The sequence below is a fragment of the Notolepis coatsorum genome (genome assembly GCF_963971535.1).
Source record: "Notolepis coatsorum genome assembly, chromosome: 16".
NCBI lineage: Eukaryota > Metazoa > Chordata > Actinopteri > Aulopiformes > Paralepididae > Notolepis > Notolepis coatsorum.
In genome coordinates, this window is record NC_140180.1 from 90,270,635 (window position 1) to 90,287,039 (window position 16,405).

At 46.8% G+C, this 16,405-nt stretch overlaps 1 protein-coding gene across 3 annotated transcripts in view; it reads left to right on the forward strand.

Moving 5' to 3' along the window:
• Positions 1 to 16,405, forward strand: part of LOC311242637 (uncharacterized protein) — a 115,375-nt gene that overhangs the window by 68,384 nt on the left and 30,586 nt on the right. For 2 of the 3 annotated variants that reach the window (XM_084331633.1, XM_084331634.1), the window contains exon 8: positions 14,143 to 14,225. In XM_084331633.1, the coding sequence (XP_084187759.1) occupies positions 14,143 to 14,225 (83 nt within the window). The remainder of the gene's footprint in view (positions 1 to 14,142; positions 14,226 to 16,405) is intronic. The other variant, XM_084331635.1, reaches the window with a different exon arrangement.

A 16,405-nucleotide genomic window follows, 5' to 3' on the forward strand; every position in this document is an offset into this window, starting at 1 on the left:
CAATTTTGCGTTTCAGCCGTATCCACAAAAAAACGCCAAAAAACGCATTTCTGTGTAATAGGGACATGAAACGTATTCAAAAACGTATTAAAAAACGCCACAAATACACTAGTCTAACCATGGCCTGAGAATGGACAGATAGCAATACTATAAAGTATAGATTTAGCTCTACAAACAGCCCCACGTCTGTTTACATTTGCTGGCCCTCTACCATTATATTGACGGGCCCCAATGGCCATCAATATGTTAACTCATTCAGCGCTAGGGGTCGTTGTTTACCTTCTGGGTAGAATGCCATCGCTTTGTTCAATGGGGAGAAAGCCAAACTTGCGAGGGCTTAAAATATATTAAATATTATAGCTATGGATCTAATAACACTGTCGATTGTCAGTGAGTTGCTTCTGGTCTGCCAGCTCAGACACATTCAGAACAGTATGCACAGGCTGCCCCGATGAATTATGAATGGCAAATGGCGAATAAAAGAAATAACGATTAAAACCAGACTTTTCCTGTGATTGGCGCTCAAGCGATGGCGAGTTAACCTGACTTTTCTCGTGAATGGCGCCCAATGAATTAACACATTAATTGACAAACTAGTTAACTCGTTATAGCCCGCCAATCGAATAACGCCAACAATGAGTAAACTCGTTATTGGATCATTATTTCTTTTATTCGCTATTTCCATTCATAATTCATCCTGCTATGCTGTAGGACTGTGTGGCACTCTGTCTGAGACCGCAATGGTCCGATACCGCCGCCTAACGCCTTGCGGCCGCTATTGCACTCCATTTGAAACGATGTGGTTCTCTGGGCCGAGCTGCAGCGTGCAGGCGGGGTCTAAACACTCCAGCAAGACGAGCGCTTATAGGGATGGCATCGACGAGGGTCCCCGCGCCCCTTTTAATTTTCTTTGGTGGATAACGTTGGACACACGATCGTGATCAGTATATTTGGAATGGCTATCAGATAATTGGATTATTCTTTTTGCAGTACATCATAGACTAGGTAAGGACTATATGTTATCAATCTTGCGTTGAACCGATCATTTTTCCCCCGCGATCGCAGCATGTGTCTGTGTGTGGGCCGTGTCCCGTTGGTTGCGATCAAAGCACGGAGGGCCGGCTTTCACCCCCCACCCCCTCTTTCATGCATCGATGATGAAACATAATACCGATAATCTAGTGTTGATTTCAGGATGATTATTGATCCAGGCGAGGAGTGGCACGATTTATAGCGGAATGCAGTAAAGCGATATCTGGCGGAGTTTCCTGGGATTACACAGAATCACTCTAGAACTATACTCATATTCACCACGGTATCAGACGGAAATGTATTGATGAGAAAAGTATCTGTTTTTTGCATGTTGACCAGAAGAAACTATTTATATATATATAAATTATATGAGTACTGGCTGAGCGTCTCGCTCTTTCGCCATATTGAGATATACCTCATCTCCAGTACCTACTGTACTTCATTAATGAAAACAAAGCACCCATGCACTTGACCAGGCCCCGCCCCAGTGTCCCCCTATCAATCAATCAATCAGATTTATTTATATAGCACATTTCACATGACGCGTGTCAACCAAAGTGCTGTACAGAGGGTAGATACACATAGATACATATTGACAACAACAGGGCATGAGTCAGTGAACAGGAAAGGCTAGTAGGTAGAAGTGGGTTTTGAGCCTCGATTTGAAGGCATCTATCGAGGGGGTGAGCCTAATTGAGGTGGGGATGCTGTTCCACAGTTCAGGGGCTGCGATAGCAAAGGCACGGCCCCCTCCTGAGCTTGAGGTTAGACCTCCGGACTGTCAGGGGCCTCTGATTGGCTGACCTGAGGGACCTGGTGTTGGAATAGGGGGATAGGAGGTCTGAGATGTAGGAGGGGGGGTGACCATTAAGGGCTTTAAAAACAAATAGGAGAACCTTAAAATCTATCCTGTAGCGTACTGGGAGCCAATGAAGGGAGGCAAGGACAGGGGTGATGTGGTCTCTCTTGCGGGTTCCGGTCAACAGTCTGGCAGCAGCGTTTTGTACCAGTTGTAAGCGGGACAGGGAAGACTGGTTAATGCCTATATAGAGGGAGTTGCAGTAGTCTAATCTAGATGAAATGAAGGCGTGGATGACTCTCTGACGGTCTGCAGGGGAGAGAAGGGCTTTGAGTTTGGCAATGGTGCGTAGTTGGAAAAAACATGCCTTTACCACTGAGTTCACTTGTCTGTCAAATTTAAATTGTGGATCAAAAATGACACCTAGGTTCTTGACAGGCCTGACCAGGGAGGACAGGTTGCCAAGGCTGTTGGTAAGGGTGGTGACAGCGTCTGGGGGACCGAAGAGGATTATTTCGCATTTGTTTTGATTTAGTTGTAGAATGTTTTGTGCCATCCAACATTTAACATCATCCAGGCAGGATATGAGACTGTTAAGTAGAGACTGGTTGTTAGGTTTCAGGGAAACGTAAAGCTGTGTCGTCAGCATATACCTATAAGGCACCAGGCATGGTCACACTCGCCCTTCCTCGGGAAAAGGTTTTCCATCAAGAAAAACCCCATCAAGGGACCTCGGGGCGCGCTAAAAGCGAGACGCTCAGCCAGTACTCATATAACTATATATATATATATCGTTATATATTCGTACTGGCGAATCGCGTCTCGCTCTTTCGCCATATTGAGATATGGGACAGAGCAGACACGTGGCCCGACAAATGTACCCCCTGAGGACCCGCAAGCCCTACCACCAGGGGGGAGGGGAGTCCCGTCACCCCCCCCTTCCTAGTGAAGAGGGTGCGGCAGTCAACTCCACCAAAGTGCCAAAAAGAGGGAACTAGAGACCCCTAAAAACGCACAGCACAGGCGGGACCACGTGTGACACATCACCTTGTGGCACACACCCACACACCCCTGCTAACCCACCGAAGGGCGGGACGCACGGGAGGTCCCGGACCTCAGAACCGCCTGGGAGACAGAACCCCCAGTCATGTCCATGAGGTAAAACCTAACGAAGGGACCCGGGGAGGACCCGGAGGCAGCAGCACAGATGTCCTCCACAGAGGCCCCCCCTAACAAGGCGGCAGAGGCCGCCACCCCACGACAGGTGAAGGCTTGCCTCTAACTCACCAGCGTGAGGAGGCGGATGAAACGCCTGAACCACAATATCCCTGGCACAAAGACTGTATTAGGCCTCAGAGTCGCACCGCTTAGCTTAGCTTAGCTCACCCACACGCTTAGCGGAGGTGATGGCCAGCAGGAATGCAGTCTTGAAAGACAGCTGTTCCAAAGATGCCTGCTCAAGAGGCTCAAACGGGGCCTCGGACAACCGGCCGAGGACCAGTTGGAGGTCCCAACTCGGAGACAGAGAAGGTTTCACCGACTTAAGGCGCCAAGCAGGAAATGCTTCACAAGAGGGTGGCTGAACAACGTAATGCCCTCAAACCCCTCATGACAAGAGGATATAGCCGCGGCATATACCCTCACCGTCGAAGCCGACAGTTTATCCAAAATAGACTGAAGGAAGGAAAGGACAGCGTCCAGGGGGCAGGACACAGGGTCCAAGGCCCCCACTCTTGGAAAATACGCCACCTACCTGCGTAAACCGCGATAGTGGAGGGAGCATGCGCGTTCCGGATCGTGTCGACCACAGAAGGGTCCATCCTCTCCAGACTCACCCTCTCACCAGCCAAACCATCAGCGGCTGGCCCAGCACAGGGAACTGCCACAGAGACCCGTGCGCCTGAGAGAGGGCCCGCGATGACCAAGGAACAGGCCACGGCGGGGCTACCAAGAGCTGGATCAGGACCGGGAACCACACAGCTGTGCCCCGGTCCGGCGCGATCAGGATCAAGGTCCTGCGCTCCCGACGTACCCGCTCCAACAACTGACCTATCGGATGTATGGGGGAAAAGCGTACAGAATCCCAGGCGGCCATGGATACATCGAGAAGGCATCCACCCCCAAGGGAGGATTGTCCCCCCGACTGACCGAGAACCACAAGGGGCACTGGTGAGACTGTCTGCTCGCAAACAGATCCACCGAGGCTTCCCCGAAGCGGTCCCCGACCTGTCTGACTATGTCTGGACGTAGTCCCCACTCGTCGTGATGAAGACCGCCCCGCAACATCACATCTGCGCCCACATTCTCCCTGCCAGGGATGTGGAGCGCCCTCAGGCTGCGCAGATTGCGAGACGCCCACAGCCGGAGCTCGAACGCCGCCCGGTGCAGACGGATGGAGCGTACTCCACCCCGTCTGTTGATATACGCCGCTGCCGTTCTGACCAACACGTGCTCGCCCACCACCAAGTGGCCGAGCCGCTTGAGGACCAGGAGGACCGCCTTCAATTCCAACACATTGATGTGCATTGCAGACCGGGCAGCATGGACCGTCCAGCTGCCCCCCACTGCGTTGGGCCGACACTTCCCCCCCCCCCCATCCCGTGAGATGGGCGTCGGTGAAGACCGTGACGTGTGACCGCCTGCCGCCCATGGGGACCCCGCTGGTGAGGGTACCAGGCCTCCTCCAGTAGGCGAGATCCCCCCGTATCGACAAGGGAACCTTCAAACGTTTCCACTTGTCTCTCACCGGGTCTATTTTCATACTGGAAAACCACCTCTGTATCCTCCTCATGAAGAGGAGGCCAAGAGGGACCACAGAGTGAGCAGATGCCATCATACCGAGCAGGTGCATCACATACAGCGCCGTAACCGTCCCGCCAGGACAGAGACCCCCGAGCGCGTCGAGGATAGACACTCGCCGCTGCTCCGAGAGGGTTGCCCTCATGGGCCTTGAGCTTAGAACCAAGCCCAAGTACTCCACCTGTTGACTGGGAAGAGGCGTACTCTTCTTCCAGTTCACAGCAAAACCCAGCTTGGTGAGGAATTCCACCACCAGCCTGGTATGAGACCTGGCGACCTCCTCCGACCGGCTTAGGAGCAGAATGTCGTCGAGATAGAAAATAATTCGTATCCCCTGACGACGTAGAGGCTCCAGCGCGGTCTCTACGCACTTGGTGAATGTGCGGGGGGCCAGAGAGTAGCCGAACGGCAACCTCTGGTATTCGTACGCCACGCCCTGAAACAGGAACCGTAGGTATTTCCTGTGAGGAGGGAAAATCGGGATGTGAAAATACGCATCCTTCAGGTCTCAAATCAATCAAATTTGCTGATGACACAGTAGTGGTGGGCCTGATCTCTGCCAACGACGAAAGGGCCTACCTGGAAGAGGTAGAGAACCTGTCACAGTGGTGTCAGGAGAACTGCCTCTCCCTGAACGTCAGCAAAACAAAATAGATGATTGTGGACTTCAGGAGGTCGGGGGTCAAGGACTACAGCCCCCTCAGCATCGACGGGGCACCGGTTGAGAGAGTGAACAGTTTCAAGTACCTCGGAGCCCACATATCCGAGGACTTGACATGGACCACACACATTGACAGTGTTGTGAAGAAGGCACGACAACGCCTCTACTTCCTCAGGCGCCTAAGGAAGTTCCAAGTCAGTCAGAAGATCCTTAGGAACTTCTACTCATGTACAATAGAGAGCATCCTGACCGGCAACATCACCTCCTGGTTTGGGAATAGCACTGCACAAGACCGTAGCAGACTACAAAGAGTGACACGTTCAGCCGAACGCACAATTGGAGGGGGGCTTCCCACCCTCCAGAACATTTACAACAAGCGGTGCAAGGGGAAGGCTAAGAGAATTATTAAGGACTCGAGCCACCCGAACAACTGCCTCTTTGAACTGCTGCGGTCAGGCAAGCGATACCGGAGTCTTAAGGCGAGCACAGAAAGACTCAGAAGAAGCTTCTATCCCCAGGCCATCAGGCTGCTAAACGAACAATAATCACTATGCAACAACCATCAAATGCACACAGCACACACACCCACACGCACACACTCACTCAAACAAACAACACACTGCAGCACCCACTCTCCACACTTTAGATCACACAAACACACTTACACTTTATATTTATTGATAAAGGATTTGCACTACAACTCGTACACCTACTGTGAATTGTACCTAAATTGCACCTCGTCCCATTTCTCCATTTCTGCCTTGCACTATATAGTATTGTATATTAGTACACTGCACAGTATTGTATATTGTATGGTAACTACGTCTATTCTGCATCGAACATTGTACATATGTCTAAACTGAACACTGTGACCTCATTTTTTTTACTTCTAATTTTACTATGTTATTTTATTTCATACTTATCTTGTCTTGCACAGTCTCTGGAGCGCAACAGTAAGAAGCATTTTGTATAAAAGTATTCTGTACTTCTGTATGACAACTATTAAAGAAACTTGAAACTTGAGAAACTCTATGGAGGTGAACCAGTCTCCCACCCTGACGGCGTTTAACAGGTGTTTGACGGTCAACATTCTGAACTGTCTTGCCACAATCAGACGATTGAACGCGGACAGATCCAGTATAGGTCTGACACCTCCCGTTTTTTGGGCACCAGAAAATACCGGGAGTAGACACCAGACATCGCGTCCTCCCGTGGGACCACGACTACGGCTTGCTGTCACTGCTGACAGAGCTGTCACTGCTGCCGACCCTGACAACAGGGTCTGCACCAAACCTGAAAACGGAGGGTGGGGTTGTGCGAATTGCAAGACAAGCCCCCGCCTCAACGTTCTCTCCATCCACTTCGCCATATGGCACTGCTGTAGCCATATGTGATGATACTCCCAAAGCGCACCCGCCGCCATTTGGCACTGGCCCGCTAGGAACTGTAGATAGGCGGCCCGGTCCCACCCGCTGTGCGTAGCCAACTCTGGACACGCTAACCGCGCGTGGGCGATATGACCAAAAACGTTATCGCGATAAAATTATTTTCATATAATTCGATATCGATAATTATCGTCGATATAATGTCTGTCAAGTTTAATTAACTTCTTATGCTGCTGCGAATGTCTCGAGTCGAGTTGATGTCGTCATCAGTCCGCGCACGTTAGCAGTTAGCCGACAAGCGGAGTATCTCATGACAATGTAATAAATATGACACTAAAATACTCTCTTCCGCCACAATATATTGAAACAACGTCCACTGTATACCCCACACTACTATAAACGTGGCCTCAGAATTCACGCCACACACATACTCGGCACGTAAATATATAAAACAGCGCCGTGCAAGATAATTAGCCTAGCAAGCCTTGTTGTCTCAATATATATCTCAATATGGCGAAAGAGCGATACGAGATTCGCCAGTACGAATATATAACTCACTGACAATCGACGTTATTAGATCCATAGCTATAATATTTAATATAGTTTTAGCACTACAAACACCGGCATCTACCCCCATTGCATTACAGCGCTGGCACAAATGGCCATACGCTCACAGCGACCTCTGGCGTCCAATGTGTTAAGGTCTCCTAAATCTTTAAGTACATTAACTCTTTGACAGCCATCAGCTTTCGCCATCTGCACTGTTTGGCGCCAGCGTTAATGACCATTTTAGCGACGTTTGCAGACCCATCGTGTGTTCTGTATTATAGCTATGTAAACAATAGTATGGCTCATTTTACAGGCATTGTTCATAGTCCATTACTGACTAATAAGTTCATTTCTACACACTGTAGTTTGTTACACGCTAAACATCGCCCCATTTCCGAAATAATCCAGTCTTTTTCCATACATTGTAAGATATGACACATTATATGCAATAAGCCCAAAACGTTCTGGTTGCTCCCCCGAAACCTCAAATACTCCCAAATCAAAGGTATATACCATGTACATGCGTCTTCACAAAATCATCAAGGCGGGGGGGGGGGGGGGGGGGTTTGTTTTAACTCTAAACTGTGATCGTTACCAAAAGCAAGTTTTACGTCCGGTAAACTAAGACACTGTGCTCGGTACAGAAGCATGTTTTACGTAAAAAAAATACCAGCAGGTTACATAAAATGGACCTTACCTCAGTCAGAAAGTACTCCAAAATTAACCTCTTAACACTTTCAGAGTTGGCCGTGTTTTCCTTTTTACCCCCTTGAATGCCCAGCAACCACTTCAGTGTTAACGTTAATATCGCCTAATCTATGTTTTAAATTATGGTTTATGTGTCTAATCTGCCCGTCGCATTATCAATGAACCATTTCCAGTCAACATTGTCGAAGCGGATTGTTTTTTTATCGGTTAATTTCCGTTTTATAGCATTTTGAAAAGCCCTCGTTTTCAAGAAGAAAAAAAATGAATCCCTGATAAACGCTGATGTACTGTAATATTCTAGAACGTTGTCATTGTTCGGCCTATTTATGAATCGTTTTAAAATAAACGCTAGATTATCGATAGTATACGTATGCACGCTGGTGCCGCAAGTTGTAAATCCATTCTCTTATTTCCTGATCACTTGCACAGTCAAAACAGCCATATCACATATAGGGGGAAAGCTTATATCTCCGTGAAAACAGGTCTGATTATCCTAAGACTGGTAAAATAGATTCCTTACCTGAGATCAGATGGTATCCAAATGGATTATTCCAATTCCTGATCGACCATTCCAAAAATCTATCCTTTTATTGATCCCACGCGTATACTGTAAAACAGCGTATACACGCTGTGCTGAGGGTCCAGCATGAAGCTGATCGGCCCCGGTTAAATGCGTGAGAAGTAAAATGTGTAGTCCGGGTTTTTTTCCCCCATGCATTTTCATTGAGTCCAATCCAAAAGGGTGAATTACCATCTGGGAGACGATAGGGGGTGCTTTTTTCACATCCGAGCGCCTGGGGTGGCTGATTTACCAACGGTAGACTCGGTTGATGAAATATGAATTCAGATCGCTAATAAAAAAAATAAAACTATTATGGGCATTCAACCCGCGGGGGGTAAACCCGAGAAAACTCGGGTTGGGCATTCAAAGTGTTAAGCCCGGAGCCCTATTTTCTGAAAATCCGCCTAAAATACATACCTAAGTAAATTGAATATTGCTCCACTTCTACAAGGTCCATTTGCATGATCTTCGTATCTAGGGACATCTATGGACCTCAGTGAATGTATTCCCAGTGTCAGAAATATTGTGTCTATTACTAGGCTTGCTTAAATTGTGATGAAACAAAGGAGAATATGAATTATGATTTTTCTTTGCATCTTTGACAGTGAATAACACATGTGCAAAAAATTACCAGACATGAAAAACTGCCACTGATCTCCTTCAGTACCTTCTTGAGATCACGTGTACAGAAAATCTAAGGAAATGAATAAAGGGAAGATGATTAAACAGAAGGTTTTGTAGATACAGTACTGAATTCTCCCATCCGGACCAATGCAATTTGAAATATTATTATAGAATATAGAATAGCAGGCTTATAAATGACCTTATTATAGCCAATTCGCACATTTATGGATTGTGCCAAATCTTATCTTTCAAATGCCCAAGTTCAATTTGGATTTAGTATCACCAGGCGTGCATAAGAATAGATAATGAAATCTACTGTATGTACAGTAGGTTTATTATTCTGGCGAGAGTGATGGCATTTTGAAACTGATTTCAATTGTTGCTAAATGCTCAAAATAGGGGAGACAAACTAACTGCTCTCCAATATATGCCAATAACGTTACGTTTTGTGGTATATATTATCCCGAGTAATAAGAGATATTAAAAAAATGCATACAGAACCCATTTGCTTCTTTTGACCTAGAGGCCTCTGGGAAGTATTTCTAAAAAATTACAACGCTCATCGAAAGCTCTGGATGTCCTCTTCAAAATCGCCCCAAAAAAACTACAATTACCAACGTTCAATCTTTCAAAATGGCAGACATTCGCGAACTAAACAACAGAAAAACTAAGGCCATGGTTACACTGGTGAATACAGCAACGTTTTTGTTGCTGAATGATTACGTTTGCTGTCCAAGTTAAAAAGAAATGCCGTTTTTGCAGGAAACGCGTTGTCCTACTGGCAACGCTGAAATTGTGTTTCCGTTTTGGATACTCGCCAAAACTCGCAGACAATGGTGCCATGTAATCTGCGTGAGCCGGATACGGAGCCGCCGTTGCTCAACGCCCATGCGCAGTAGAGACACGCACGGTTATTTCCTGTGTTTACAGCAGAGCTGTCCCAAGGAGCTGCGGCTACCATGTGTTGTCAAGTTATTGTTATAAGGAGCCCAGTCCAAGCTACAACAGTCTGCATTCCCTTAACAATTGTTTGTATTGAGCCGTATTGTATTGTACCCATTTTGCAATCTCTTGAATAAAGTTTACATCCATTCATTCTGCTAGCATTAACGTTACCAAGCTGCTAGCAACAATGCTATACTGTTATAATGGCATATCCCTATCACGTTAGCACGTAAGCTAACAAACTTCGCTGCTAGCCACAATGCTATACTGGCATATCCCAATCACGTTAGCACATAAGCTAACAAAATCGGTGATGATCTTTTTGTGAGACTAAACTCCGCTCTTGGTGATCAATTGTGTTGATGTTAGTTTTGTTTCATCAACAAATGAGAGGCAGAACACACATTGAATGTATCCGTTTTGTTTATTGCACTTTCTTTGCTGAAAAATAAATGCTACGTTGGCTAAATGGCTCACGCGAGGCATTTAAAGATGGTGGATTGTTGATTTTGAGCAGGAAGTGTATTGGCACATTGAACTTTTCTGATTGGTTGCAAATGGCCTTCATGTTTGAACTACATCGCTACCTACTGCCACCTACTGCTTTGGCATTGTACTACATGTATATACATCACTGTGCTCAGGAGGCAAAAACAATGTCTAACTTGCCTGCCATTACGTTGCGTTCTGAAAAGCGAAACTGACCCTGAAAACAAAACGAAAACTGGCCATTAGTGTAACCGCAGCCTAAAACTAAAATCTATCTAATAACACTTTAACCTATTTGTAAACTAACGTATTGATGATAATATACATTATATCTGCTGTTGTGACATGGTTATGATGTTTATACTTCAATACGTTTGACCAAAAAAACGATAATTTTGTCAGACAGTCTGGAGAACTTGATTTATGACGTGATGTCATTTGCAGTCCGCCCCCGGTCCGCACGGGCGGAAGAGGTTAATAAATCCTAGTCGATCCCATGGCGATCGCAATTACTTGTGTATATTGGGCATGGGGCTACCATACGGGAAGTAATAGAGGCACCAAACCTTCCACCGATTGCTATGTTGTGATCCACTCCTAGGCAGAAACAGCCGGAGTGGATCACAAGACAAGTGATATCCCCAGTTCCCAGTTCAAAAGGTAGGCGAAACTGCCACCTGGTGAGATTCGATCGCCATTGCAATACCAACGTTTACCACGATTACCTCAACAGACACCAGATCAAACATCCAGACGCAGCGATGGTAGTGGCCGGCGATTTCAACCAGGCAAACCTGAAGAGAGTGATGCCGTCCTTTTTTCAGCACATCGCTTGCTCCACCAGAGGGAAAAACACACTCGACCACTGTTATTCCCCGTTCAGAGCCGGCTACAAGGCAGTAGCCGCTCCGCCATTAACGGGGTCCACAAGCTCGAGCGACCACGACTCCATCTTGCTATTTCCGGCATATCAACAGAGATCACGTGACGCCGTCGTGTCACGTGAGACAAAGAAGTGGACCGACGAATCAGAGGCCACGCTCCAGGACATGTTTACATATACGGATTGGGATATGTTCAAAGGAAGCGCCAGTGACGTCAGCGAGCTCGCAGACACAGTGGTGAGCTACATTACAACAATAGCCGATGGTATTGTCCCCAGAAAAACGGTGCGGATTTTCCCAAACCAGAAACCGTGGGTGGATAGCACTATTAGAGCAGCTCTGAACTCTCGTACCACCGCCTACAACCTGGGTAGAGAGTCAGGAAACATGGAGGAGTATAAGGCTTCAGTCTATACTCTACGCAAGGCTGTTAAACTTGCTAAGAGGACATATGCTGACAAACTGGAGACACAAATGGCACACAACGACACAAGAGGATTATGGCAGGGACTGAAGGCAATAACTGACTATAAAGTCAGCGCCCCCTCAATGGGGAGCGACGACGCCTCCCTCGCGGACAAGCTCAACATCTTCTACGCTCGGTTTGGTGTAGACAGTGGCGCTGCTGGCTCTCCGGCTAGTGACGTCACTGGCGCGCCGGCTGTTGTGGAGGGGGGGGGCGGGGACGCTCTCTCGTTGTCGGAACACAGTGTGAGAAGAGCATTTATGCAGGTGAACACCAGGAAGGCTGCTGGCCCAGATGGCATAACAGGACGCATACTCAAGTCCTGTGCCAACCAGCTGGCCCCAGTGTTCACCGCCATATTTAATCAATCCCTGGCGGAGTCAGTGGTCCCTGCCTGCTTCAAGATGTCTACCATCATCCCTGTACCGAAGAAACCCTCCCCAACATGTCCAAATGACTACAGACCGGTGGCACTCACCTCTGTGGTCATGAAATGTTTCGAGAGGCTGGTCAAGGACCACATTTGTGCCTCCCTCCCCAGTGATATGGACCCTATGCAATTTGCATACAGGACAAACAGGTCCACCGACGACGCGGTCTCCCAGGTACTGCACAGCACCCTCTCGCACCTTGACCGTCAGAAGGGGGGCTATGTGAGACTGTTGTTCATTGACTACAGCTCAGCGTTCAACACCATAGTCCCCACCAGACTGGTGGACAAGCTGATCGAGCTAGGTCTGAGCTCCGCCCTGAGCGCCTGGGTACTGGACTTTCTGAGCGAAAGACCCCAGGCGGTCAGGGTGGGGGGTCAGACCTCCAACACCATCACCCTGAGCATCGGGTACCCCCAGGGCTGTGTTCTGAGCCCCCTGCTGTACTCACTCTACACACACGATTGTGTGGCCAAGTTCAGCTCCAACTCCATAGTGAAGTTCGCAGACGACACGGTGGTGGTGGGGCTGATCTCGGACAACGACGAGAAGGCCTACCGGGAGGAGGTTGAGGTACTGGAACGCTGGTGCCAGGACAACAGCCTGCTCCTGAACATTGGTAAAACCAAGGAGCTGATCGTGGATTATAGGAGAGGACAGCAGGAGACGCACACACCACTGATGATTAACGGGGCTACCGTGGACAGGGTGAGCAGCTTTAAGTACCTGGGGGTCCACATCTCAGAGGACCTGACATGGTCAACACACATAGACACAGTAGTAAAGAAGGCGAAACAGTGCCTCTACCACCTGAGACAGTTAAGGAAGTTCAGAGTATCGGGGAAGATACTCCAGTCCTTCTACTCAGGAGCTGTAGAGAGCATCCTGACCGGAAACATCACTGCCTGGTATGGAAACACCACGGCACAGGACAAGAAGGCCCTACAGAGAGTGGTGCGCTCAGCCGAGCGTACTACGGGTATTGCACTACCCCCCCTGCAGGTTCTATACAACAAGAGGTGCAAATCCAGAGCCTGCAGGATAATGAAAGACCCTCACCACCCCAATAACAGCCTGTTTCAGCTGCTGAGGTCAGGCAGACGCCTGCGAACCCCAGCTACTAGGACAGAGCGGCTTAGGCTCAGCTTCTTCCCCCAGGCCATCAGAGCCATGAACAATGAACATTGAGTGCTCAGAACATTGAACTATCCACACACAAGCACACATGAACACACACACGACACGCACGCTGTGCACGCTCACACACGAGCAGCCACTTAACACTTTAACATGAGCGGGCACACACTCATGCCGCACACACGCACACTTATGGCCAAAAGGAAAGGCCACTTTAAATTAGATTAACAGGAACAGTGTATTGCACTACCAAAGCCAACTAGCATGTCCCATATGCTCTGTAAATAACTATGTACAGATACCGAGATGTCACTTCATGTTACCTGTTACCTGTTTACTGCACAATGTTGTTTTTTCATTTTTTGATTCTATTATATGTTGTACCACTGTATTGCACATCGTTGCGGGCAAGACCACCCGCATTTCATTGTATACCTGTATGCCGTGACAATTAAAACTCTTGACTTGACTTGACTTGAACGTAGGTAGATTAATCAGAGACAACTAGATGGCTCCGGCTGATCGTAAGAATGCGGATCAAAGTAAAAGATCAAAGGATCAAAACCCAAGTATACTCTGGTTTCTGGCGCTCAACGGTTGGCGAGATAACCCGACTTTACTCGGGTTTGGCTGTCAAAGAGTTAAGTATTTTTTCTCTTTTTTTCTTACAGAAGGACAAGTATATAAGAATTTCAAGGTGAGAAAAACCCAAGAACTCAAAAACTCAAGAAGGCCATATCCGAAATGCAACGTGGTAAGGCTCCTGGAAGAGACTGTATCCCACCAGAAATGTACCTCTCTTGTTGGGACATAATTGGACCCTTATTACTAAATATGATTTTATACTCAGTCAAGGAGGGAAACTTCCATAAGAACGACAATATTGCACTCATAACAGTCCTCCTTAAAAAAGACAAAGACCCTACCGAGTGCGGTAGTTATAGACCCTTAAGCCTCCTCGGAACCGATATCAAACTGTACTCTAAGGTATTAGCCATCAGATTACAAAAGCATATGACGTCTTTAGTTCATCCGGACCAAACTGGCTTCATAAGAGGCCACTTGGTCACTGATAACATAAGACGATTACTGCACGTACTAGATGCTGACAAGGACGACTCCACACCTAAGGCGATGCTGTCCCTGGATGCAATGAAAGCTTTTGACGGGTTGGAATGGTCGTATCTATGGGCAGTATTAGAAAGGATGGGGTTAGGTAAAGGTTTCATTGATATGATTAAAGTATTATACAAAGACCCATCGACCATGATTACAACAGGTATAATTACTTCCGGAATCTTTCCGGTATCACGCTCATCTAGACAGGGTTGCCCTCTTAGTCCCGGACTATTCGATCCATCATTAGAGCCTTTAGCACAATATATAAGACAATCCCAATCCATAGAACCAATCGTAATCAAGGGCACACAACATAAAATTAGTTTATATGCGGACGACGTAATACTGTTCATGCAAAACCCCAACACCACATTGCCTCATCTACTCAAGTTGATTGAGGACTTTGGAGATTTATCGGGATTTAAGATAAATTGGCCGAAGTCGGCTTTCCTTCCACTTAACACCCCTGCAAAAAAAATTATAACCCTCCCAGAAGAGATACCTATGGTAAAACACTTTAGATGTTTGGGAGTTGAAATATTCCCTACCATAAGCCAAACGGTGAAGCACAATTACATAAAAATCCAAAACAAAATCAAAGACGACCTTGACAGGTGGTCAAAACTTAAAAACTCAGTACAGGCACGGGTATCAATAGTTAAGATGGACGTCCTACCTAGAATCAACTTCTTCAGCTCTATGCTACCGTTACCCCCTCCAGAGGGTTACTGGAAAAAATTACACTCCTCCACATACAAATTTATTTGGAATAACAAACCACCACGTATAAAAAGATCCACCGCACAGAGAAACAAAGCAGATGGTGGTATGGCATTTCCAGATTTTTTCCACTATTTTAAGGCGTACACTTTAAGACCATTGACAACATGGTTTGATCCCCAAGCATTAGTATCCTGGAGAAATTTAGAAGAAAATATAGTAGCTCCACATAGACTGAAGGACATAGCATACACCAAATTATCAATTAAGCAATGCGAACGGAAATTTGGCCCCATAATTACTCATGCGATCCGGATATGGTGGGAAACACAAAAAAAATATTCTAACCCACATAAATGGCATAATCATACTCCCTTATTCAATAACAATGCACTCTTGATTGGAAAACGACCTATAAGATTCCCTATATGGGAAAAGCAAGGCATACAACAAACAGGGTTTTTGTAGTCATGATGAAATACGCAAAAAAAATTATCTCACCGAGTCCACATATTATTTTTACGCACAGTTATTGTTATGTTTGAAGGCTCACGGTGTTCCATTAAGGATACTAATTGAACACCACTGACATCGAGAGGTTTTGTTTCAGATTTGTATCATCAATTACTAACGTCCTCGTATGAAACCCTCCACCTAGACTCAGTCTGGAGGAGGGATATACCAGATCTGGAAAAAGATTTTGATTGGCAAGAAGCCTGGGCAAATGTTCGATTTACATCAAGGAACCCGGACCATCAACAAATCAATCTTAACTATATTCACAGGACATACTTGACTCCTAGAAGACTGAACAGAATGGGTCTTAAACAAGACTCCAAATGCTCCTTATGTACAAATGGGGACGAGGGGATATTTATGCACATGTACTGGGACTGCCCACCAGTTAAGATATTCTGGAAAGAAGTGACCCAGCAATTATCAAATCTCTTAACTCTGAATATATCTGTACACCCCTCTGTATTACTGCTGAATGATGTTTTTGAGTGTGCAGTACATCCACAGATAAAGAGATTGGTTTTATCGGGTATCACAGTGGCTAAAAAGCTGATAGCATCACAATGGTTCCAACCGGAA